At 44.0% G+C, this 25,847-nt stretch overlaps 1 protein-coding gene across 1 annotated transcript in view; it reads left to right on the top strand.

Moving 5' to 3' along the window:
• LOC120998911 (vomeronasal type-2 receptor 26-like) overlaps nt 1-16,133 on the top strand; it is a 62,745-nt gene extending 46,612 nt beyond the window's left edge. The window contains exons 3-4 of the mRNA XM_040429789.1: nt 9,376-9,499; nt 15,214-16,133. Of these exons, the coding sequence (XP_040285723.1) occupies nt 9,376-9,499; nt 15,214-16,133 (1,044 nt within the window). The remainder of the gene's footprint in view (nt 1-9,375; nt 9,500-15,213) is intronic.
• Nucleotides 16,134-25,847: the final 9,714 nt, after the last annotated feature.

The raw sequence follows: 25,847 nt of genomic DNA, 5'->3' as shown, positions 1-25,847 counted from the left end.
GATGTTTGCTGGTAGGATGGATTCAGGCGACATCTCAGTGGGTTGAAAGGCATGGAAGCTCCGGGATAATGCGTCTGCATTTACATTTTTACTTCCCGGCCTGAACGTAATGGAGAAATCAAAACGGGTAAAAAACAGAGCCCATCGGGTGTCGGGGATTCAACCTCTTAGCCGACTCGAGAAACATTAGGTTTTTATGATCAGTGACAACAGTTACTCGATGCCTTGCCCCCTCCAAAAAATGCCTCCACTCCTCAAATGCCCATTTAATAGCCAGCAGCTCCCTATTCCCAATGTCGTAGTTTCTCTCAGTGGGAGAGAATTTCCTGGAGAAGAAGGCACACGGTCTCAGGTTAGTGAGGCTAGCAGGACCCTGTGAAAGAACTGCTCCTGCACCGTCCTCGGACGCATCTACCTCCACAATAAAGGGTCTCTCCTGATCAGGCTGGATCAGAATGGGAGCGCTACTAAATACCTTTTTTAATGTTGCAAATGCAGAAATGGCCTTGGTAGACCAATTCTCCAAATCCGCCCCTTTCTTAGTAAGGTCGGTCAATGGCTTAGCAATTACAGAAAAATTCATGATAAATTTACGATAGTAATTAGCGAAACCCAAAAACCGTTGTAAAGCCTTTAAGGATGAAGGCTATACCCATTCCTTAATTGCTAAAACCTTACCAGGAACCATCTTAAAGGCGTGAGGAGTCAAAACATGCCCTAGAAACAGTATCTCCTGTACACCAAAGACACATTTCTCTTGCTTAGCGGATAGCTGGTTCTCCCTCAACACCTCTAATACTTGTTTGACATGAGACACATGAGATTCGAAATCAGGAGAGAATATCAAAATGTCGTCAAGATAGACAATAATAAATTTACCTAAAAACTCTCTAAGAATATCGTTCATTAAGTTTTGGAACACAGCTGGGGCATTGCTGAGTCCAAAAGGCATCACCTGATATTTAAAGTGTCCTATCGGAGTATTGAACGCTGTCTTCCATTCGTCTCCCTCTTTGATTCAGATTAGATTGTATGCCCCTTTCAGGTCAATCTTGGAAAACCAGGTTGCCCCCAGAACCTGGTTAAATAAATCCGGAATCAATGGGAGAGAGTATCTATTTTGGACAGTGATCTTATTTAGTCTCCGGTAATCAATACAAGGCCTAAGACCACCATCCCTCTTTTTAACAAAGAAAAACCCTGCTCCCATAGGAGAGACTGAAGGTCTAATATGCCCATTAGCAAGGCTCTCCTTAATATAATCTTCCATAGCCTTGCGTTCCGGCCCTGAAAGATTATAAATTCGCCCTTTAGGAAATTCGGCACCCTCTATTAGCTCTATGGTGCAATCATACGGTCTATGGGGCGGTAGAACCTCTGGAATAGGGGATGAGAATACATCAGAATATTCTTTAATAACTGAAGGTAATGTATTAGACCTTACTGAAACCCCAGCCTGGACCACGGACAAGCATGAGTCACACTTAGGTCCCCATTTCACCAACTCTCCTTTGAACCAATCAATTGTGGGGTTATGTAAACGGAGCCAAGGCAACCCTACTACCACCTCAACCGGTAGGTTCTCCAAGACAAAAAGAGAACATCTCTCAGAGTGGCACACACCCACGGTCAGAGAAATTTCAGAGGTACATGACCTCACCGTACCACCAATCAGGGGAGTAGCATCAATAGCCATGACATGGATAGGTGTAGGTAAAGCAAACATTGGAATACCCAATTTACTAGCAAATTCTAAGTCAATAAAGCTGGCCGCTGAACCGGAATCAATAAAGGCCTTACCCGGCCACTTATTAACCCCCAGAGAAATTGATATGGGTACTAAAAGCTTATATTTAGAAAAATCAGGGTGTACCTGGTCTTTAGGTTGTCTTGCCTTAGGAGACTTGTCAGAGAGGACCCTCTTAGGACACTTGTTGATCCAATGGCCAGGATCTCCACAGTCGAAGCACTCTCCGCCTCTTAGAACAGAACTGTCGTTCCTGTCGTCTCTCTCTAACTCGTCGGTCAAGTCGAACAACTAGGGTCATCATCTCCTCTAAGGTCTCTGGAACTTGATAACTGACTAATAGATCTTTTAAAATATCAGACAGACCAGACATGAAATGACTCTTCAGGGCTGGTTCATTCCATCCTGAGGGGACACACCACCGTCTGAATTGGGTGCAATACTCCTCCGCAGGGAGATGGCCCTGAACCAGTGCCCTAAGAGCCGTCTCGGCTACCAGGGCCCTGTCTGGTTCGTCATAGAGGGTACCCAGGGCCTGAAAAAAACCCTCCACAGAAGTCAGACAACTGGCCCCAGGAGGTAACGAGAATGCCCAGTCCTGGGGATCACCCTGTAGTAGAGAAATAATAATCCTCACGCGTTGGCTCTCGGGACCGGAGGACACGGGGCGCAAACGGAAGTAGAGTTTGCAACTCTCCTTAAAGGAGAGAAACCTCCTCCGGTCTCCAGAAAAGGGTTCTGGGAGCTTTATCTGGGGTTCAACATGTGGACTGGGGGGCAGAGGAGTGGAAGAACCTTGCCCTAACTCAAAAGAACGGAGTTTCCCTCCTAGCTGCTGCACCATCTGTGTCAAGTTAGAGACATGGTCAGTCAGGGTAATAAGAGGATTCATGATACAGTGGTTATTGGGCCTGTTAATCTGTAACGGTCACGTCCACACACACACAGGGGGAAGGGTAGTGACCACTGCGCTCCACCCTCACCCCTGGCCCTGACTACTTGCCTCACGAGTCCTGATGACAGGGGACAACTGGACGGCAGTCCCTAACTTAGGATATGTGCAGGGAAGACAGACAAGACAAAATACGGAACATGAACGGACCGGGTCAGAACCAAGAGAGCTACGCAGTACAACGGATTAAGCAAAGAATGGTCAGGAGAAGCCGGGGTCAAATACTAGGAGAGTAGCGAAGTACAAGAGGAGTCCTAAGAGAGTAGTCAGGTGGGAGCCGAGGTCACAATACCAGGATGGATGCGCAGTACAGGAGGAGCAGGCAGAGGATCATCAGGGAACAGGATCAGGTAAGTATTCAGTAGTCCAACAAATAGCCAGGAACCTAGAAATTAACAGGCAACCTGTGGCCAGCAGGCTGCCTGTATTTATAGTGGGGAGTGAGGGTCAAGTGACGTGGCCAGCGTCACATGATCGACAGGCCAACCAGTCGAGCACCGAGTGATCAGATCGGCGCTCAAGGCAGACTAGGAGCAGGGAGACACCCAGCCAGCAAAACCACCCTGGGAATGAGGTCAAGCACAAATCCTCATTCCCAAAGCTAAGCAACAGGCCTGCGGGCAATGGGGGACCGAGTGCACTTCGGAACCCCGTGACATGTAGCCATCTATGTGGAATCAGCTGACGATGGTGTAAAAGGAGATCTCTTCTTCTTGACGCTAACATCGACCTGTAAGGCTGAGTTCATAGTTTTTTGGTCAATTTTGGCCCTGTGACTGCCTAAATAACTGAAGTGTGCAGTGATTCTAAGAGTGACGGCTGTCATCTTCATGTCATACTGACTCACAGTATTATTTCACTGTTCAGAACGGATCCGTCTGCATTATAACTTAGAAAAATTTCTAAGTGTGAAAGTAGCCTGAGCGGATCCGTTCAGACTTTACATTGGAAGTCAATGGGGGACGGATCCGCTTGAAGATTGAGCCATATGGTGTCATCTTCAAGCAGATCCGTCTCCATTGACTTCCATTATAAGTCTGGACGGATCCGCTCGCCTCCGCACGGCCAGGCGGACACCCGAACGCTGCAAGCAGCGTTCAGGTGTCCGCCTGCTGAGCGGAGCGGAGGCTGAACGCTGGCAGACTGATGCATTCTGAGCGGATCCGCCTCCACTGAGAATGCATTAGGGCCAGACGGAAGCGTTCGGGGCCGCTTGTGAGAGCCTTCAAACGGAGCTCACGAGCGGACACCCGAACGCTAGTGTGAAAGTAGCCTTAACGGTACCAAAATTGGACTTGCTTTTTTTTGTAATTATCATAGGGTCAATAAAATGTGTCATTCTACATACACTACACATTCTACACAACCTCAATTTAACTTGCCCTCCTATGGACACTCTGCACACTGGTACTGATGAACTAAAATTTAATGAATTGTGCAATTGTAATCAGTAGCAAAATTGTAACAGTTTTTTGTAGTTAATAGAAGCATAGTTAAACGTCCCTTTCTACGAACACACTGCACATTGGAATTGACGTGCTAAAATACACTGAATTGTGCAACTATAAAAAGTAGAAAAATTTAACAGATTTTTATAGTAATTAACTGGTTAAAATAAACATGCTCTTCTATAAAAACAATGCATACTGATATTGATGCCCTAAAATTCATTGAATTGTGCAATTTTTTAATAATATCAAAATTGCAGATGTTTTTTGGAAACAGAAAGGCAACATTTTGCAGTGTATGCTACAAAATATACATAGCTGATGGTGGTTCTCAGAATATGTCTGTAAAACACTTATTAATTGAAGCAGCTTTCTAACAGATTGTTGGAAAAAAAAGGCTGACTCATGCACAGAAAATAGGAGTACTGTTGTCACGGTCTCTCCCATAACAGAGGTTAGAAGCTCTGAGAGACTGGCGTGCTGCCAGTCTCTCAGAGCTTCTAACCTCTGTTATGGGAGAGGTTAGGTTATCTGACAGTCTCTCTGTATCCACTTGTTGCAGTGTTGTTGTTAGTAATGGCCACACCTCTTATCCTATGTGTAGCTTATAGTCATTACTGATCTCTATTTAGTCTGGACTCTTCTTACCATGCGGTTGATATTATCTGCCTGGAGTTGGAAGAGCTGCTGTGAGTCCCTCATCTGTGTTCCTGCTCATCCATTTTCTATTGAAGACAAGTGTACTTCTCTTTGTATTTTGTTGTTCCCATTTTACTCGTTGTTTACTAGGCCTCAGGGAGACTCTGGTTCGTTCATCTGGAAAGGAACCAGTGGTCTCAGACCCAGTCACTACTCCTAGGGCTTTCCATGGTTTCTAAGGCCTAGGTTTCTGGTGTATGAATATTTCCACCTTCAGGGTCTATTCATTCTGACAGGCGTCAGGGCAAGGTTTAGGGTTTCCTAGGTGGTGACCTCTATCCTTTTTCTAGCTGTGAGGCCTAGTTTCTGGTCTTTTTCCTTCTGTTGTCATTCTGGTGTTCCTCCCCTCCCCCTACCTACCCCTAACTGTCTCATTGAATGATCTTAGTGGAGGGTCTTTGTGTCTGCAGTGCCAGCCATGAACAGCTGCCCCCTCCCACCTCGTAAGACATCCAGTCCCAGTACACTAACTGTCCCTATGCACTCCCTATTGATACAACCTGACTTTCTACCTAGTAGTTCAATCTACCTAACTCAATTTCACTGTCCCTGCAAGGACCTAAGATGACTGGATTGTATCTGCAATCAGTGTCTGGCAAACACATCTTCTCACATCAGTGGCTGAGCTTCACAGCTAGCACAGAGCCTAATAGACCAGCAAACATTCTGCCTCCTGATTGGCTGTCAGGCTGCCTGCAAAGATAACATGACCTGTCTGAGCCATGTGATCTTTCATCCTTATACTCCTTGTCCTGTTTCCCTCTTTATTGTACTTCATTTTGAAAGTAAAATGATCAGTGCTTATTTAGGCAATTATGATTCATTTGGAAGAAACATTTTGTGAGATTCAGTTAGAATCCCGTTAGTGTAGAAAATATTTCCTCATCTCATGACCCAAATCAAATTTTATGACCAATTTCAAGAAATTCGTTCATCTCTGTTTTTTATTATTTTGAGGCATCTCATGCTACAGCACTTCAGACCAAGACTGGTGTTAGAGATGCCTGGCTTGATAAATCTCCTTATTTTGTCCGTGTGTACAGAGTCTCTGCTGTTTTTTCACTTTGTTAAAATGATATAATCGTTACAGTTTAGGAACATACATAATATTCATCATTTACAGGTATTTCTAAATTGTGAACATTTTTTTCTAGGGTACTTAGCATTCCATGACCAATTCCTTCTGAATTTACACCCAAAGCTATTAAAATAACTTAGCGGTGAACTAGCAAAATCATTAACAGATTTATTTAACCAATCACTGGTAACAGGAGTCGGCCCAGAAGATTGGAAATTAGCAAATGTTGTGCCCATTCACAAGAAAAGTAGTAGGGAGAAATCGGGCAACTATAGGCCAGTAAGCCTGACATCAATAGTGGGAAAATTAATGGAAACTATACTTAAGGAGAGGATTGTGGAACATCTTAAATTCCATGGATTGAAAGATGAAAAACAGCATGGGTTTACTTCAGGGAGATCATGTCAAACTAATCTTATTGATTTTTTTGATTGGGTGACTAAAATAATAGATGGAGGAGGTGCAGTAGACATTGCTTATCTAGACTTTAGTAAGGCTTTTGATACTGTCCCACATAGAAGGCTGATCAATAAATTGCAGTCTTTGGGCTTGGACTCCCATATTGTTGAATGGATTAGGCAGTGGCTGAGGGACAGACAGCAGAGGGTTGTAGTCAATGGAGTATATTCAGACCATGGTCTTGTTACCAGTAGGGTACCGCAGGGATCTGTTCTGGGACCCATATTGTTTAATATCTTTATCAGCGAAATAGCAGAAGGCCTCGATGGTAAGGTGTGTCTTTTTGCTGATGACACAAAGATTTTTAACAGGGTTGATGTTCCTGGAGGGATACACCGAATGGAAAAGATTTAGGAAAACTAGAGGAATGGTCAAAAATCTGGCAACTAAAATGTAATGTTGATAAGTGCAAGATAATGCACCTGGGGCGTAAAAACCCAAGAGCAGAATATAAAATCAGTGACACAGTCCTAACCTCAGTATCTGAGGAAAGGGATTTAGGGGTCATTTTTTAGAAGATTTAAAGGTCAAAGAGCAGCAGCAAATGCTAAATGCCGAATATCCAGGTGTCCGCTCAACTCTACTTAAAGGTAGGCAGACAATGCCATAGAGCAGCAGGAAATGCTAGCAGAATGCTTGGGTGTATAGGGAGAGGCATTACCAGTAGACAGAGGGAGATGCTCATGCTGCTCTACAGAGCACTAGTGAGACCTCATTTGGAGTATTGTGCTCAGTACTGGAGACCATATCTCCAGAAGGATATTGATACTTTGGAGAGAGTTCAGAGAAGAGCTACTAAACTGGTACATGGATTGCAGGATAAAACTTACCAGGAAAGATTAAAAGACCGAGACAGAGGGGATATGATAGAAACTTTTAAATACATAAAGGGAATCAGCAAGGTAAAAGAGGAGAGAATATTTAACAGAAGAAAAACTGCTACAAGAGGACATAGTTTTAAATTAGAGGGGCAAAGGTTTAAAAGTAATATCAGGAAGTATTACTTTACTGAGAGAGTAGTGGATGCATGGAATAGCCTTCCTGCAGAAGTGGTAGCTGCAAATACAGTGAAGGAGTTTAAGCATGCATGGGATAGGCATAAGGCCATCCTTCATATAAGATAGGGCCAGGGGCTATCCACAGTACTCAGTATATTGGGCAGACTAGATGGGCCAAATGGTTCTTATCTGCCGACACATTCTATGTTTCTATGTTTTCTACTGTATTTTGCTTCCATCTGCAAGACATAGTTTCCTTGTTATTTAAGGCCTTATGCACACCGCCGGATTTTCCTTCCACATCTAATCCACATTTTTAGTGGTTCAAATGCGGGCACATTCATTTCAATAGTCTGCAAAAAATGTAGACAACCCACTGTATCTCAGTGCTGCAATTCTGCAAAAAAAAATAAAAAATAATAGTAAAAAGAAACGTGCTACACTTGTCCGTTATGCAGAAAAGGATAGGACACTCCTATAAAAGGGAGAAAGAACATGATGACATGTACAGTACACTAGCTTTATGCATGTTTTAAGGATCAATAGTTTGTGGACCACAAAACACATATGGTCTTGTGCATGAGGACTAAGTCAAGAACTTTGAAAACAGAATACCTGCTGCATACTGTACATTTTGTAGTCTAAGGCCTCTTGCACATCTCCTTTACCAGTGTCCGGCAGGCTGATCCGGCAGAAAACAGATTGACAGTCCCATTAAATACAATGGTATTCAATGGAGATCTGGCTGCTACCCAGCACATATGCATGCAGTGTTTGTCCAGCCGAATCTCCGCATATTTGCCAGGTAGTGGCTGGATCTCCGCTGGATCCCTTTAAAGTAAATGGGGCCAGCAGGCATTGCAGTAACATCTGGGTATGGCCAATCTCTGCTGGAACAGCCTAGTTGAGAATGGTAATGGTAGTGTGAAGCTAGCCTAGGACATTTCCTGCTTATCCAGCCCTACTCCTGGATTGGCTAGCACTGCTCCCATGAGCAAAATATCACACACCTTAAAGACGTTTCCAGATTTTTGTTTTATTTTATTTATGTAACTCACTGGCAACAAACGGGGGGAAATGCTCCAAACCCAGACACTGTAGCGTGTCTATAACCGGAGTAGCAATTCCTCTGCATGCGGTCCACCGATAACGGCAATCCCCAGCAAAAAATGCGTACAATGGAGGATGCCGGGGCGGACCACATGCACCACAAGGACATCTTACACAAAATGATACATTGTGCAGATGAAAAAATATATTAATACAAAAATCACTGCAGAAAATGCACCAAAATGATACGCAACTGACAATACTAGCTAATTCCTCAAGCCGATGTTAAGCTAAGGACTTTTTAGCTGAGAGTTTTTAGCATTGTTCAGACCTTGTTCACACACCACAGGTAGTTTAGTGGTAGGACTCCATACTTGCTGAGACACCGTGACGTTGTGCATGAGGGGCTCCAATATGTTCCTGGCTGGAAGATATTGGCAAAGTTCTCAGCTTTTAACATCAGCCTGAGGAATTAGCTAGTATTGTCAGTTGTGTATTTATGTAACTCACAGAAATTGGGACCTGCTTAGAAATCTATACTCATCTAGTCCCCATTGCTGGGTTCTGACTCCCTCGCTCCAGGGCTCTTCGTTGGACTTCTGGTCTCTATATGTCAACTTCCTGCATGGACAGGGTCACTTTATCCTCTGTTTCCACTGAGTGGCCTCAAAGGTGACATATCTCCACGCAGTACATCACCCAGCAGTGATGTCCCACTTTGGAACATATCACTGTTGAGACCAGTCATTGGCTGGGACCAGAAGTGCAGTGTAGACAGCTTGGATGTCAGAGGGCCATAATGGAGTAGCGGGGACTGGATGAGTATGGATTCCTCTACAGGTCCCAATATCTGGAGTTTATATATTATAAAAGGGAGAGCACCTTTATGTATCAAAAGTCAAGCATTAAATACGTATATGTACATGTGTATATGACTTTTCCAGACACCGCGCTCCACCTGTAGTGAGAGTTGCCTCCATGGATACTGGAAAGTCCTACTGGAAGGAAAACAGAAATGCTGCTACTACTGTGCCCCCTGTGCAGAAGGCGAAATCTCCAACCAGACTGGTGAGTTGGGACAATTTCATATGAAAATACAAATCTACAAGATGGGCATTAGCACCGATCAGACAACATTCATTTAGAGCTCATGTGTTCAGATGTAGCCAACATTATCCTGGCTCCAGGCATGCCAGGAGGGTCACTGTAACATGATCACTGTAATATCATTTTGTTGCATTAACGCGTTAAGCCAATCAAGATAACATTGGCTACATCTGTATGTCGGGTAGATCAGTCATATTTTGGAAGGGGCCATTTTGCTAGTTTCCATTCCTTCAGGTGTTTAATATGAATATCATATAGAGGAATCCATATTTTTATCATTCTCCATAGAAGGTTTTTTGTAAAAGGGATAAAAGTAGTGAAGATTAAATTGATTGTAAATTATTCTATATAAATTTCACAAAAATTCTTCTGTCAAACAAATCCGTAGTTTAGGCAATTTGCTTTTTAGGAATTGCCAAAACAGCGATTGCCATTTTACTGTTAAGATGCAAGAGAAATCGAGCGGGGAAGATGGGGAAGACAGATCACATGACTCTGGGGGAAACCCTGGCTGGTGGGCTTTGCAGACAGCCTATCATGTGGCTGGATAGATATTGTCCCATCAGGCTCTGTGGTATGTCTGAAGCACAGATGCCATTGTGAACTTGTGTCACATGAGTCTGTCTGACTCGGCAGACCCCAATTACAAACTCAAGCCAGCCATCTTAGGGTATTGCAGGGATAGTATAGGGACATACTTAGTTTGGTAGATTGAACTAATAGATAGAGAAATGTCAGGGTTTTATCAGTAGAGAAGGAGAACATAGGGGCCTTGTTCTGTGTGATTACCTGACAGTGAGGGCATCTAGAGCTGTTCATGTAATGCACTGCAATCACAGAAATCTTGCAGAGTCTCCAAAAATATATATTTATTCTGTGCATGAGTAGCTAGCCTTTTTATCTTTATTCATAAAACCTCACCATCAATAGTTAGTGTTTTATAGGCATATGCACAGTACCCCCAGCAGCACACATTTTGCTGGATATTCTGTGCAGTTGCACTTTTTTATTTTTTACAAACCAGTTGCAGTTTTGCTCCCGTTCAGCACAATTCAGTGCATCAATATCAGTGTGTTTCTAGAAAGGCCTTCTCCTCACCCACCCAAGGCTTCTTCCCTGCATCACTGTGATGTCGGGGGAGGCAGCCTTGGGAAGTTAGGGGAATAGCAGACAGCGGGGAAATGTGGCGGACTTAGGCACTTTCAAAAGGGAAGCCTGCCCAATGGGAACTTGGAAGCTGTTTTTCATAGGAATAAAAGTGCATTTCCTGGACATGAAAACACATCCAGATGACATAGAGGTATGGTTATAATGCTTTTGCAATGTTCTGATGGCCATTGCTGGTAGCTATATTAGTGACATTTACATGACAGACTCAGTTAGTAGGTGGGGACAACCATGGACAGTGAGCCCTTAGGCTAGAGCCCAGCCCGCTGTCCCTACCTACTTGCAGTAGAAGCCCTATATAGCTAGACCGCAACGGGTCGACAGTCCCTACGCTATTTAAGTGCAGAGATGCACTAACAAACAAGACAGACAAACCAAATACCAGAGTCGTACATAGATGGGTCAGAACCAGAGAAGCTATGGAGTACCAAACCAGATACAGAGAGTGGTCAGAAGAGTCAGAGGAACGAGCAATCCAATAAGCACAGAAGCAAGGAACCAGGAGCACAGCTAGTGAGTCAGAGACTATCACTGCACTGGTGTATGGTAACTTCTAGTCATCTATACAGTTTTGTGTACATTCAAATTGTTTAAAATTGTCTCGTTGTCTACATGACTGTGTGCCCTTCCTCCAGCACATACTCTGTTACCATGCAGTGGGTGTGGATCCATTTTACCAATGAACCGGTTTGGTTAGGAGTAACACTAAGGCTGAGTTCACACGGGCGTTGCGGGAAAAGGTGCGGGTGCGTTGCGGGAACATGCGTGATTTTTCCGCGTGAGTGCAAAACATTGTAATGCATTTTGCACGCGCGTGAGAAAAATCTGCATATTTGGTACCCAAACCCGAACTTCTTCACAGAAGTTCGGGCTTGGGATCGGTGTTCTGTAGACTGTATTATTTTCCCTTATAACATGGTTATAAGGGAAAATAGTAGCATTCTGAATACAGAATGCATAGTAAAATAGCGCTGGAGGGGTTAAATAAAAAATAAAAAATTTAACTCACTTTAATCCAATTGCTCGCGCAGCCGTCATCTCTTCTGTCTTCATCTTAGCTGTGTGCAGGAAAAGGACCTGTGGTGACGTCACTCCGGTCATCACATGGTCCGTCACATGATCTTTTACCATGGTGATGGATCATGTGAAGACCGGAGTGACGTCACCACAGGTCCTTTTCCTGCACACAGCTAAGAACAAGACAGAAGAGATGCCGGCTGCGCGAACAAGTGGATTAAGGTGAGTTAAATTATTTATTTATTTTAACCCCTCCAGCGCTTTTGTACTATGTATTCTGTATTCAGAATGCTATTATTTTCCCTTATAACCATGTTATAAGGGAAAATAATAATGATCGGGTCTCCATCCCGATCGTCTCCTAGCAACCGTGCGTGAAAATCGCACCGCATCCGCACTTGCTTGCGGATGCTTGCGATTTTCAGGCAGCCCCATTTACTTCTATGGGGCCTGCGTTGCGTGGAAAACGCACAATATAGAGCAAGCTGCGATTTTCACGCAACGTATAAGTGATGCGTGAAAATCACAGCTCATGTGCACAGCCCTATACGTAGAAATGAATGGGTGCGTTCACCTCCCGCATTGCACCCGCGCGGAATACTCGCCCATGTGAACTCAGCCTAAGGGCATGATCCTGTTAGTCCTGTGGTATTCACTCTTTAACCCCTGGATCCGGACTTTGCTAAGGAGGAGCCACCAAACTACTACCAATTGAGATAGTTCTAGTGCATTTGGTGGCTGACCAACAGGGTCGGACACACCAGTGAAAAGCACTGAAGGATCAGGTAATATGTGTAGTCAGGAGATGGGCCGAGGTTAGAGCAGGCAGCATACAAGGATATCCGTGAGACAAGGCTGATATCAGGACAGGTGGCAGTAGGGTAATCCAAGAAACAGGTTTAGGTCAGGGAAGGCAACTAGAAGTCAGAGTCGGTAGTCAGGCTGGAGTAAGGTAAATGGGTAGTCAGACAGAAAATACACTTTTGTGTTTTACTAGAGAATAGAAAACCTAAAACTCAAGCTCCCTTTCAGAGGGGAGGGCAACTTAAATACCTAGGGACAGGGTGGGAAAGGATTTGGACGTGCACATGCTGACCTTTCAAGAGGCTGAGAGTAAGCCCGCATGTGCACTATCGAGCAGGCCTGGAAGCCTTTAAAGGGTTTCTACCACCACATTTTGACCTAATTAGCTGTCAGACACTAGCGATCTGCTAGTGTCTGCTGGACCTAACCATGCTATTGTAATTCCTTTCTCTGCAGCGGTTACCCTAAAAAACGTAGTTTTATTGGAATGCAAATGAGCCTCTAGGTGCTATGGGGGCATCTTTTCAGCACCTAGAGGCTCCGTCCACTCACCATTTCTATCGCCCAGCGCGCTCCAGCCCGCCCCTCTCCTCTAGATTGACAGCCTACTCGCGCCTGCGCCATGTGCTTCTGTATTCGGCGCAGGCGCAGTGACTGTTGGACTGCTCCCTGCGCCAGTAATCGGCGCCGGAGCAGTGAAGATGCCGGCACAGGGAGACAGTCACTGCGCCTGCGCCGAATACAGAAGCACACGGCGTAGGCACAAGTAGGCTGTCAATCTAGAGGAGAGGGACGGGCTGGAGCGCGCTGGGCAGCAGAAATGGTGAGTGGATGGAGCCTCTAGGTGCTGAAAAGACGCCCCCATAGCACCTACGTTTTTTAGGGTAACCGCTGCAGAGAAAGGAATTACAATAGCATGGTTAGGTACAGCAGACACTAGCAGATCGCTAGTGTCTGACAGCAAATTAGGTCAAAATGTGGTGGTAGAAACTCTTTAAAGTAGGATTGGCTCGCAGAAGACCATGGTGGGTGGAACCAGAGCTGTGGAAGGAAGAGGAGTGGGGCCACTGTGAGTAGTGCAGTGTCTGGGCCTACAGGAAGGAGTGAGGCAGCGGTGGGCAAAGGATATCAGTACAACACTATTTCCTGACCCCATGGACTTCTGGGGAGGAAAATTGAAACAGTGACTAGAAGTTGCCCAATTTGCTTTTGCTGAATTGTCTTGTCAATACTTCACTGTGATTTCAGAGAGAGGTTTCAGCTCAGCAGGTGCCGTTATTACACCCAAATAGGCAACATTGTCCTGCACCATTGTCGAAAACATTACCTTTATCAAAATTAATCAGACACATGGATGCCTGAGGATTTGCACACATTTTACCATGATGACAATGAATTATCTGCTATTGTTGACAGTAGATGTTTATCACCAACCTAATGAAGCAACTGCTGATAAATGTATATGAATCCTAAGATAAATGTGAGTAAATGGGCCAGTTGTCCTAACACCATAACATGTCAGTATAAAAACTGCCCATGAAATACAAAGAAATTGTAATCAAGGGAATGTTATGGCAGTTGGTGTGGAAACACTGTACCAACCAACCGGTTTGACTTTGGGCTAGATCTAAGGGTGTTATCCAGCCAGTCCGCAAGTATTTACACTTATCCCCAAACAGGGATTTAGACTTCACTGCAGGGAACCACCAGGCCGCTACCTTCTGGATTAATCACAATGTGGTTGGGAAGCTGACTTTTGGGAGTCAGAGACACTGGTGCAGGGCACCGAGAGATCAATCAAACTCATAGTCAGTGACAGGCCAAGGTCAGGACAGGCAGAATCCATGCAAATCTAAGAACCATAACCAAGGTCACGGCAAGCGGCTCTGGATCAATATGAAAAATCCTGCACAGGTCAGGTTAGGCAACAGAGAAACAATCAAGAAACAGGCAGAGGTAGGCACCACTACCAGGGAAGATGCCTTAAATATCTACTGGTTGCTAGTCATTGGTTGGTGAAGATTAGGATGTAAAGCAGCAGCAGTGAGCTTGAGCCGCCCGTGTAACAGGGGAATTATCATATAATTAGGTTAAGTAAAAATTATGTATAGCTATTGAAGGTCCGCAGTGCAGTGTCCAGATGTCCTCTCCAAATATCCCAACAACCGATTACATACTATCAGTACACTTGTATATTTCATTATAGTCATAAAATAAGTATCACAATTAAAATTTCCTTTTGAGATTAAAAATAAAAATACATGTAATGAAAGGATATTTAATCCAGCTCAGCACCATGGGAAAGTTCATCTAATCCTATTAAAAAACAAAACCTCATGAAGCTTTATAAGGGTAAAGGTTCAAAGAATCTGGAGCCCCAATGCAAAGAGGCAAAATGAGAAAACCTGGCTACATCCTCAAAGGATACAAAATGTGGGTCATTAAAGGGGTTCTGTAGCTTTTTATTACTGGTCATGTATCCTTTGCAGAGATCATCAGCATCTGATCGGTGGGTTTCCGACACCTGGGAATTCTGCCGATCAGCTGTTTGAGAAGGCAGTGGCGCTGGATGTAGCACCGTGGCCTTCTTGCTGTTTCCCGCAGGCCAGTGATGTCATGACTACTACTATAAATTGACATTTCCGCCAAATTTACAATGGTAAAATATAATCATTTCTTGATTGCAGATATGGAAACATGCTTAGTGTGTCCTAACGATCACTGGTCAAATGGAAGAAGAGATTCCTGCGTTCCAAGACCGATTGAATTCCTGTCTTATGGAGACACACTGGGGTCATCTCTAATTATTATAAATCTTACATTTTGCCTTGTGACTATAGTTGTGTTGGGGATATTTATAAAAAATAAAGATTCTCCATTTGTGAAAGCCAATAACCAGAATCTCAGTTTCATACTTCTCCTCTCACTCATCTTCTCATTTTTATGTCCTCTCTTATTTATTGGACTTCCCTCAGATATATCATGTCTCCTCCGACAAGTGGCTTTTGGAATCATTTTTAGTCTTGCAGTTTCTTCAGTCTTAGCTAAAACAGTGACTGTAGTCTTAGCTTTTCAAGCCATTAAACCAGGCAGGACACTGAGGCAGTGGATGAAGAGACACCTCTCCACATCCTTACTTGTTATAGGTTCATCTGGAGAAGTTTTGATCTGTGTCCTCTGGTTGTTTTATTCTCCACCATTCCCAGATTATAACACTGGAATAGAGGTTGGAAAGATAATCTTACAATGTATTGAGGGATCTGCCATTGCTTTCTACTTGTCCATCGGCTACATTGGATTTCTGGCAATGATGAGCTTTATTGTAGCTTTCTTGGCCAGAAGACTTCCAGACACCTTCAATGAGGCTCAGTACATCACCTTCAGCATGCTGGTCTTCTGCAGTGTGTGGATCTCCTTCATCCCGGCCTACCTCAGCACCAAGGGGAAGTACATGGTGGCTGTGGAAGTTTTTGCAATCTCATGTTCCAGTGCTGGACTTCTAGGCTGTATCTTCATTCCCAAATGTTACATTATTCTAATGAGACCAGAACTCAACACAAAGTCCAATATAAGGGTCATAAGAAGACATTGTACAGGAGAATTTTGATTTGTGTTTCAATGTACAGTTGTAGCCGAGCTAAACTTGACTCTGATAACACATGGCACGGTCTTATCCTGGTTTTCTCGTGACAAAAACCATTGAAATCCATTGAAAAGTTAGTTACCTTTCTCTTCCTATTATTTACTTAATGCGTTAACCATCAAGTTTAGCTCGGCTGCATCTGTATTTATTACTCTAAATTTGTATTATTTAGTTATATATCTACTCTCGTATCGGTCTGGATCTTCCTCAATCTGTTTTTTATTAAAGGGGTTATCCGAGTTAAATCAATATATGTTAAGGTGGCTTAAAACATTATAAAAAACACATTTCTAATGTACATTCATTATTTATTCTGCTGTGTTTCCACACGCCCGATGCGGGTCACGTGACCCCTGACGTCACTCACCAGGCTCCGGCGGTGACGTCTCGTTTACAGGCTTCTCCCTGCTTGAGGTAGGGGCCCGACTCTGTAAAGGAAACGTCAGAGCCTTTGGTGCCCGCCCCTGTCTCTCTGTATCTGGCTGCCGCGGCTCCTGTGAGGGATCGCTCATACGCGATCCTTATCAGTGCCGGCAGCCGTGAAGAAAGATTCCATGGATTCCAAAGCTCCCTCCCTCCGGTCCACCAGTGTGCCCGCTGCCCTGCATCTGGCGATCTGTACTAGCCCCAGCTGGTAGCTCAAAACCACCCCCAGGAACATCACAGAGGAAATCACTGTCCATAATATAGATATTTCTGTGATATAGCTTAGATACTTATAAGTGGCATAGAGCTTAGATACATATAGGTGTCATAGAGCTTAGCTACATATAGCTGTCATATAGCTTAGATACATATAGGTGTCATAGAGCTTAGATACATATAGCCGTCATAGAGCTTAGATACATATAGGTGTCATAGAGCTTAGATACATATAGCTGTCATATAGCTTAGATACATATAGCTGTCATATAGCTTAGATACATATAGTTGTCATAGAGCTTAGATACATATGTGTCATAGAGCTTAGATACATATAGCAGTCATATAGCTTAGATACATATAGGTGTCACATAGCTTAGATACATATAGGTGTCATAGAGCTTAGATACATATAGCTGTCATATAGCTTAGATACATATAGATGTCATAGAGCTTAGATACATATAAGTGTCATATAGCTTAGATACATATAGGTGTCATAGAGCTTAGATACATATAGGTGTCATATAGCTTAGATACATATAGATGTCATAGAGCTTAGATACATATAAGTGTCATAGAGCTTAGATACATGTAGGTGCCATAGAGTTTAGATACATATAGTTGTCACAGAGCTTAGATACATATAAGTGTCATAAAGCTTAGATACATATAGCAGTCATATAGCTTAGATACATATAGGTGTCATAGAGCTTAGATACATATAGGTGTCATATTGCTTAGATACATATAGCCGTCATATAGCTTGGATACATATAGGGGTCATATATGACTGCTATAAGTATCTAAGCTCTATGACTCTTATATGTATCTAAGCTATATGACAGCTATATGTATCTAAGCTCTATGACACCTATATGTATCTAAGTTATATATCAGCTATATGTATCTAATCTATATGACTGCTATATGTATCTAAGCTCTATCAATGATATATGTATCTAAGCTATATGACACCTATATGTATCTAAGCAATATGGCTGCTATATGTATCTAAATTATATAACACCTATATGTATCTAAGCTATATGACACCTATATGTATCTACGCTATACGACTGCTATATGTATCTAAGCTCTATGACACCTATATGTATCTAAGGTATATGACTGCTATATGTATCTAAGCTATATGACATCTATATGTATCTAAGCTATATGACACCTATATGTATCTAAGCTATATGACATGATCTATATGTATCTAAGCTATATGACTGCTATATGTATCTAAGGTATATGACATCTATATGTATCTAAGCTATATGGCAGCTATATGTATCTAAGGTATATGACATCTATATGTATCTAAGCTATATGACTGCTATATGTATCTAAGGTATATGACTGCCATATGTATCTAAGCTATATGACTGCTATATGTATCTAAGCTATATGACATCTATATGTATCTAATCTATATGACTGCTATATGTATCTAAGCTATATGACATCTATATGTATCTAATCTATATGACAGCTATATGTATCTAAGCTATATGACATCTATATGTATCTAAGCTATATGGCAGCTATATGTATCTAAGGTATATGACTGCCATATGTATCTAATCTATATGACTGCTATATGTATCTAAGCTATATGACATCTATATGTATCTAATCTATATGACTGCTATATGTATCTAAGCTATATGACATCTATATGTATCTAAGCTATATGGCAGCTATATGTATCTAAGCTATATGACATCTATATGTATCTAATCTATATGACTGCTATATGTATCTAAGCTATATGACATCTATATGTATCTAATCTATATGACTGCTATATGTATCTAAGCTATATGACATCTATATGTATCTAAGCTCTATGACACCTATATGTATCTAAGCTATATGACATCTATATGTATCTAATCTATATGACTGCTATATGTATCTAAGCTATATGACACCTCAGTGCAGTTTCTAGGTAAAATTTCTCTCAGGGCGAGTGTCAAAAAAACTCCCCCCCCCCCTCAAAACTGCTCGATGAAATAAGTGTCTCCCCATTGTAAAAGACTCAGGCTCTCACTCACAGCAGGCTTCTTTCTCAGCACTGCTCCGGGCGGGCGGTAACAGGCAGGCAGTGCGGGCGGCGGTGCTCACCTCACTACTGTACGTCACGTGACGTACAGTAAGTGAGCGCCGCCGCCCGCACTGCCTGCCTGTGGGGGGACATTATTTTTAATAAGGATCACTATGGACATTATTTTTAATAAGGATCACTATGGACATTATTTAGAATGGAGGCTGCTGTGGGTGTCATTATAACTGTATAATGCCTGATAGGCCTAGTCCTGAGTTATATTACCCTGCCCTGTATAATAATGTACCCTGATACCCCTTAGTTATATTACTCCAGCCGGGTAATATAACTAAGGGGTATCAGGGATGGGTACATTATTATACAGGGCAGGGTGATATAACTCAGCTCAGGACTAGGCCTATCAGACATTATACAGTTATAATGAGTAATGACACCACAGCAGCCTCCATTCTAAATAATGTCCATAGTGATCCTTATTAAACTTAATGTCCCCCACAGTGACAGTGGCCCCCATTTTCATGTCTCCCACAGTGCTCCCCCCCCCATTGTAATTAATGTCCCCCCCCATTGTAATTAATGTCCCCCCCATTGTAATTAATGCCCCCCCATTGCAATTAATGCCCCCCCATTGCAATTAATGCCCCCCCCCATTGTAATTAATGCCCCCCCAGACCATCACTCGCCTCACAGCAGGCATCAGCACTGCTCAGGGGCTCAGGGCGGGCGGTAACAGGCAGGCAGTGCGGCGCTCACTCACTCACTGTATGTCACACGCCTGCGCCGCCTAGTGGGAGGAGCAGGCGCGTGACGTCAGTAAGTGCCACCCGCACTGTCTGAAGAGTGAGAGGACTCGGCACTCGGGCACAGGTCAGGCGAGATGTCAGAGGGAGGCAGGGCCGGTGCTAGAATTTTTGCCGCCCTAGGCAAGATAAAAATTGCCGCCCCCCCTTATCAGACATCACATATGTTCCACCCCTTTCTCAGCTTTTAAATTAAAATAACTGCTATGCTTCCCTTACGGTTAATCCAGCTTCTTGTAGCTGTCTTTTTGCGGAATGGAATTGCGGACTCATACATTTCTATGGGGCCGCAATTCCGATCCTGAAAAAAATAGAACATGTCCTATTCTTGTCCACAATAGCAGACAAGAATAGGCATATTCTCTTAGTGCCGGCAATGTGCGGTCCGCAAAACACATACGGACGTGTGAATGGACCCTAAATGTGAGGTAAATTAGTTTCCAATGTAGTATTAATAACTAAACAATTACATAATAAACATATTACATTGTCTACTTACCACCAGGACAATAAGATGATCTGGTCTCTGGCTGCAGTCTGGCTCTGGGGACTCCCTTGTCACTCTCTTCTCCCCCCCCTCCCTTGTCACTCTCTTCCCCCCCCCCTCCCTTGTCACTCTCTTCTCCCCCCCCCCTCCCTTGTCACTCTCATTCTACCCCCCCCCTTGTCATTCATTTCCATTCCCCCCCCCTTGTCACTCATTTCCATTCCCCCCCCTTGTCACTCATTTCCATTCCCCCCCTTGTTACTCATTTCCACCCCCCCCCCTTGTCACTCATTTCCATCCCCCCCCCTTGTCACTCATTTCCATCCCCCCCCTTGTCACTCATTTCCATTCCCCCCCTTGTCACTCATTTCCATCCCCCCCCCCTTGTCACTCATTTCCATTCCCCCCCCCCCCCCCCTTGTCACTCATTTCCACCCCCACCCCTTGTCACTCATTTCCATTCTCCCCCCCTTGTCACTCATTTCCATTCCCCCCCCTTGTCACTAATTTCCATTCCCCCCCCTTGTCACTCATTTCCATCCCCCCCCTTGTCACTCATTTCCATCCCCCCCCTTGTCATTCATTTACATTCCCCCCCTTGTCATTCATTTCCATTCCCCCCCCCTTGTCACTCATTTCCATCCCCCCCTCTTGTCACTCATTTCCATCCCCCCCTTGTCACTCATTTCCATTCCCCCCCCCTTGTCATTCATTTCCATCCCCCCCCCCCTTGTCACTAATTTCCATTCCCCCCCCCTGTCACTAATTTCCATTCTCCCCCCCCTGTCACTAATTTCCATTCTCCCCCCCCCCGTCACTAATTTCCCTTCTCCCCCCCCCCCGTCACTAATTTCCATTCTCCCCCCCCCGTCACTAATTTCCATTCTCCCCCCCCTGTCACTAATTTCCATTCTCCCCCCCGTCACTAATTTCCATTCCCCCCCCTGTCACTAATTTCCATTCTCCCCCCCCCCCGTCACTAATTTCCATTCTCCCCCCCCCGTCACTAATTTCCATTCTCCCCCCCCTGTCACTAATTTCCATTCTCCCCCCCGTCACTAATTTCCATCCCCCCCCCTGTCACTAATTTCCATTCTCCCCCCCCCCTGTCACTAATTTCCATTCTCCCCCCCCCTGTCACTAATTTCCATTCTATTGTCACCTCTAGTGTAGCGTGGCCGAGCTCTGGTCGGTCCGCAGTACAGGAGCATTTGTTTCCTGTACCCGGCCGGACTGAAAGGAAGTGCACACTAAGAGAGCACTTCCTGTCAGTCCGGCCGGGTACAGGAAACAAATGCTCCTGTACCGCGGACCGAACAGAGCTCGGCCACGCTACATTAACATGAGCACAGAGCAGAGACAGCAGGCAGGAGATTCTTTAGAGGAGCGGCAAGCGCTCAGCCGCTCAGGAGGCGCAGCATGACTGGCGCCGCCGGCCGGCAATTATATATAACCAATTTTTATTTTTTTACACCACACAGGGCGCCCCTGCCGGCGCCCCCCTTCTGACAGCGCCCCGGGCGGCCGCCCGTCCCGCCCGCCCCTAGAAACGGCCCTGTGACACCTATATGTATCTAAGCACTATGAATGCTATATGTATCTAAGCTATATGACACCTATATGTATCTAAGCTATACGACTGCTATATGTATCTAAGCTATATGACATCTATATGTATCTAAACAATATGACAGCTAACATTTTTTATTACTCATTCCAAAAACAGAGCATCTTAAGAGTCCTGTATTGGTATTTATCGCCACTACCTCCACGAGTCGGGAGTGTGTGATTTGCCCCCCACCCGCTTGCCTTGCTTGGATGTGGTGGCCGTTTCTCAGGCTCCCTCTCCGGAATTAAACACTGATTCCCCGTTACCAGTAGTTTACAATGGTTTTGAGCAGACAATTACATCGAAAGTTGATAGGCCTGACGTCCGAATAGATCGTCACCGTCACGGGGACGTGCCATCGGCCCCAGGTTAACTAGAGTCACCAAAGCGGCAGCAGGTCCTCGCCCCTAAGGTTTTAGATGGTCAGATCAGCAGGCCCTTACTCCAAATGTTTTTGAGGGTCACCAGCAGGCCATCAATCATCATTTTTAAAGAGTGTGTAGGGTGCCCTCCTTTATGTGTAACTAAGGGTGTATCGGAGTGCCTCTTCCTTGTACTTGCACTTTATATTCAGGAAAGAATGTTTTCTATCAATTTTTCCTCTAAAATCGTTTTTTTCCCCTTGGTTTTTGTGCGTATTATTGTCATTATGTAAAAGTGGCGTACTATTTGGACAACATAGTTCCCAGCAGCGACCAGCGAGTCCAAGATGCATCCATACATCCGCCCCATGCTGTTACAGAACCATTTCAGTGGTGTTACTAACAATTTCTGACATTTTCTTATGAACCAGGCCCCCTCCCGTCTTCAGAGCAGGGGGTACCTGGTTTAATGCTCGGGTTCTCCCATTGACTTCCATTATACTCAGGTTCTCGGGTTGAGCACCTGAATATCACGATGTGTTCGGCCCGAGCCCCGAGCACTAAGGTGCTCGATCAACACTAGTAGTTATATCAGTGAAATGTGTATGACAGAAACCCTTTACATTTGTCTCCTTTTCTAAATGATTATGCCCTTTGTCTGGCACATACCCTGTTTCCTCACCCCATGGACTTCTGGGGAGGCATTGTATTGTCTTCTCCAGCCTCCATTGTACTGTCGTACAGAGTATTCAGTGAGGCAAATGGCATCTTCCACCAAATGTAATGAATTATTAATAGCTGCAGGTAAAGATTGTCTCATTTTTTAAATATTGCCCAGTTCCATGTCTTCACCAAATCTAATTCTGCTGTATATTTCTGGAAACCTTTCTGTAAAAAATGTCTAGTTTTCAAAAAGGTTGCACGGTTCCGTGATTTCTCCCAAAATGTATTCGTCTCTATGGCAGTATTACTTCTTGACAGCTGTCTGCAAAATTTGTTTAATTTTGAAATTCATTCTTCTTCTTAATTCATTCTTATGCGCCTTCACCCACATTGTATTCTTCTCTATGGCATTGGTACTTATGGCCATTTGTGTCTAAATACTGCTTCATTTTCAAAATGTTGCGCAGTTCTGCGCCTTCAACCACATTTTATTCTGCTACATAATATTTGCACTTCTGGCCGGATGTCTTTTGTTAAATTATTTAAAATTGTCTTGTTTTGTACATGACTGTGTGCCCTTTCTCTGACACATACACTGTTTATGGGCAGTGGGTGTGAACCTACTATACCAACAGACCGGTTTGGCTTAGGGGTAACACTAAGGGCATTATCCAGTCAATACTCTGGTATTCACCCTTTAACCCCTGACAGTGACAAACTTTGATGCAGGCAGGTAAGAGACATCAGTGAAACGCAGCGAAGGATGAGATAATATGTGTAGTCTGGAGATAGGCCAAGGTTAGGGCAAGCAGTATACAAGGGTATAGGAGAGACAAAGCCAAGGTCAGGACAGGCAGCAGGAGGGCAATCCGAGAAACAGGCTAAGGTCAGGAATGGCAACTAGAAATCAGAGTAGGTAGTCAGACTGGAGTAAGGTACATGGGTAGTAAGACAGAAAATACACCTTTGCATTTTCACCCGTTTAGGCCACTGTTTTCAGTGAGTTTTCTGTCTTTATGTGTATGGAATGTGCCACTTTATTTTGTTGGTAACATTCTTTTGCACCTGGTAGCTTCTGTGTCACGTGGTCTGTTGTGGGGGCGGCTCACAGCTTTATCCTGCCTCAAAGTAGAAAATAGTAGAAAAACGGCTCCAGAAAGCAATTTTCATCCTCTTACAAACTTCTCCTTTAATTCATAATATTCAACAGCAGATACCGTCACTTCATATGCAGAGCTCGTTTACGCGTTTCAGACAATTCGTCCTTAATCGTAACATGGTATCATGGTGGAAAGCATGGTTTAAATGCTACACTTGTCCCACCTCCCTGCAGGGGGGGGAGATCCTTCATTGGTTAATCCACCATGGTAACACCTGTCACCCATTTACATATTGGATTTCGTATTTCCTTCACACTGGGATGTCATCCTACGCCCTATTAACCCCTGCCACTCTTGTTCCTCTACATAACACATTAGGGCTTGACATGCACAGATTAGTGCCTGGTCAGGACCAGAAAACGCACCGTGTGAACGGCTACATGTTACATAAATCACAGGTAATAACAATCCACATTTGGTTTTTCACCACATTATATGTAACTACACTGGGACATGACATGAAGGTCTCAATGCTGGATCCATAACATATATTGCAGTCATTGGTATATGTACATTGATTCCTTCTTCAGGTTCAGGCCCGCAGGAACCCTCGTGTTTAACCTAAAAATCCAATATGCTTCACGGAGGAGAAGTTTCTGATGAAAGTCTCCTCCGCGTAGGGGTGCACTCACTTTTTCTATCCCATAGGCACAAAAGGATCTAGTTCGGCGGGCGTGAACCTGAACAAAGTGTTTGGGCTCCCACCCTGTCTAATTCCCTTTCCCCATCCCTCTTTTCGTCAAGAATAGGTGGGGGGGGGGGGCAATTGGCTGAGTTACATTGGTTTTACTAAATGTGGGGGCAGCCCATGCAAGACATGCAGTTTTCTTGTCCCCAAAAAGCATTTTGACAACTTTGATCACTCCCTTAGTTTTGCTATAAAAAGCTATATTAACTGTAATACCAGGGTCGTGGTGTCCATTATTGTATGTACTGAGTGTGATCTCATGTATGTGGGAAGTACCACACGGAAATGCATAGGGTATTAGAACACCTCAATTATATTGCTAACTCCGCTCTGATAAATATCTCTAATGCGGCCAAACACTTTGTTCAGGTTCACGCCCGCCGAACTAGATCCTTTTGTGCCTATGGGATAGAAAAAGTGAGTGCACCCCTACGCGGAGGAGACTTTCATCAGAAACTTCTCCTCCGTGAAGCATATTGGATTTTTAGGTTAAACACGAGGGTTCCTGCGGGCCTGAACCTGAAGAAGGAATCAATGTACATATACCAATGACTGCAATATATGTTATGGATCCAGCATTGAGACCTTCATGTCATGTCCCAGTGGAGTTACATATAATGTGGTGAAAAACCAAATGTGGATTGTTATTAGCTGTGATTTATGTAACATGTAGCCGTTCACACTGTGCGTTTTCTGGTCCTGACCAGGCACTAATCTGTGCATGTCAAGCCCTAATGTGTTATGTAGAGGAACAAGAGTGGCAGGGGTTAATAGGGCGTAGGATGACATCCCAGTGTGAAGGAAACACGAAATCCAATATGTAAATGGGTGACAGGTGTTACCATGGTGGATTAACCAATGAAGGATCCCCCCCCCCCTGCAGGGAGGTGGGACAAGTGTAACATTTAAACCATGCTTTCCACCATGATACCATGTTACGATTAAGGACGTATTGTCTGAAACGCGTAAACGAGCTCTGCATATGAAGTGACGGTATCTGCTGTTGAATATTATGAATTAAAGGAGACGTTTTTAAGAGGATGAAAATTGCTTTCTGGAGCTGTTTTTCTACTATTTTCTACTTTACCGTACCTGGGGACTCACCCAAAGACTCCTGAATACGGGCAGAAAGGCCAGATACAAGGTGAGCTGGAAGAAAGTGTGCTTCTTTATCCTACCTCACATTGCAT

The sequence above is a fragment of the Bufo bufo genome, chromosome 4 (genome assembly GCF_905171765.1).
Source record: "Bufo bufo chromosome 4, aBufBuf1.1, whole genome shotgun sequence".
NCBI lineage: Eukaryota > Metazoa > Chordata > Amphibia > Anura > Bufonidae > Bufo > Bufo bufo.
Note: the sequence above shows the minus strand (reverse complement) of the source record. Positions and strands in the feature narration are given on the sequence as shown.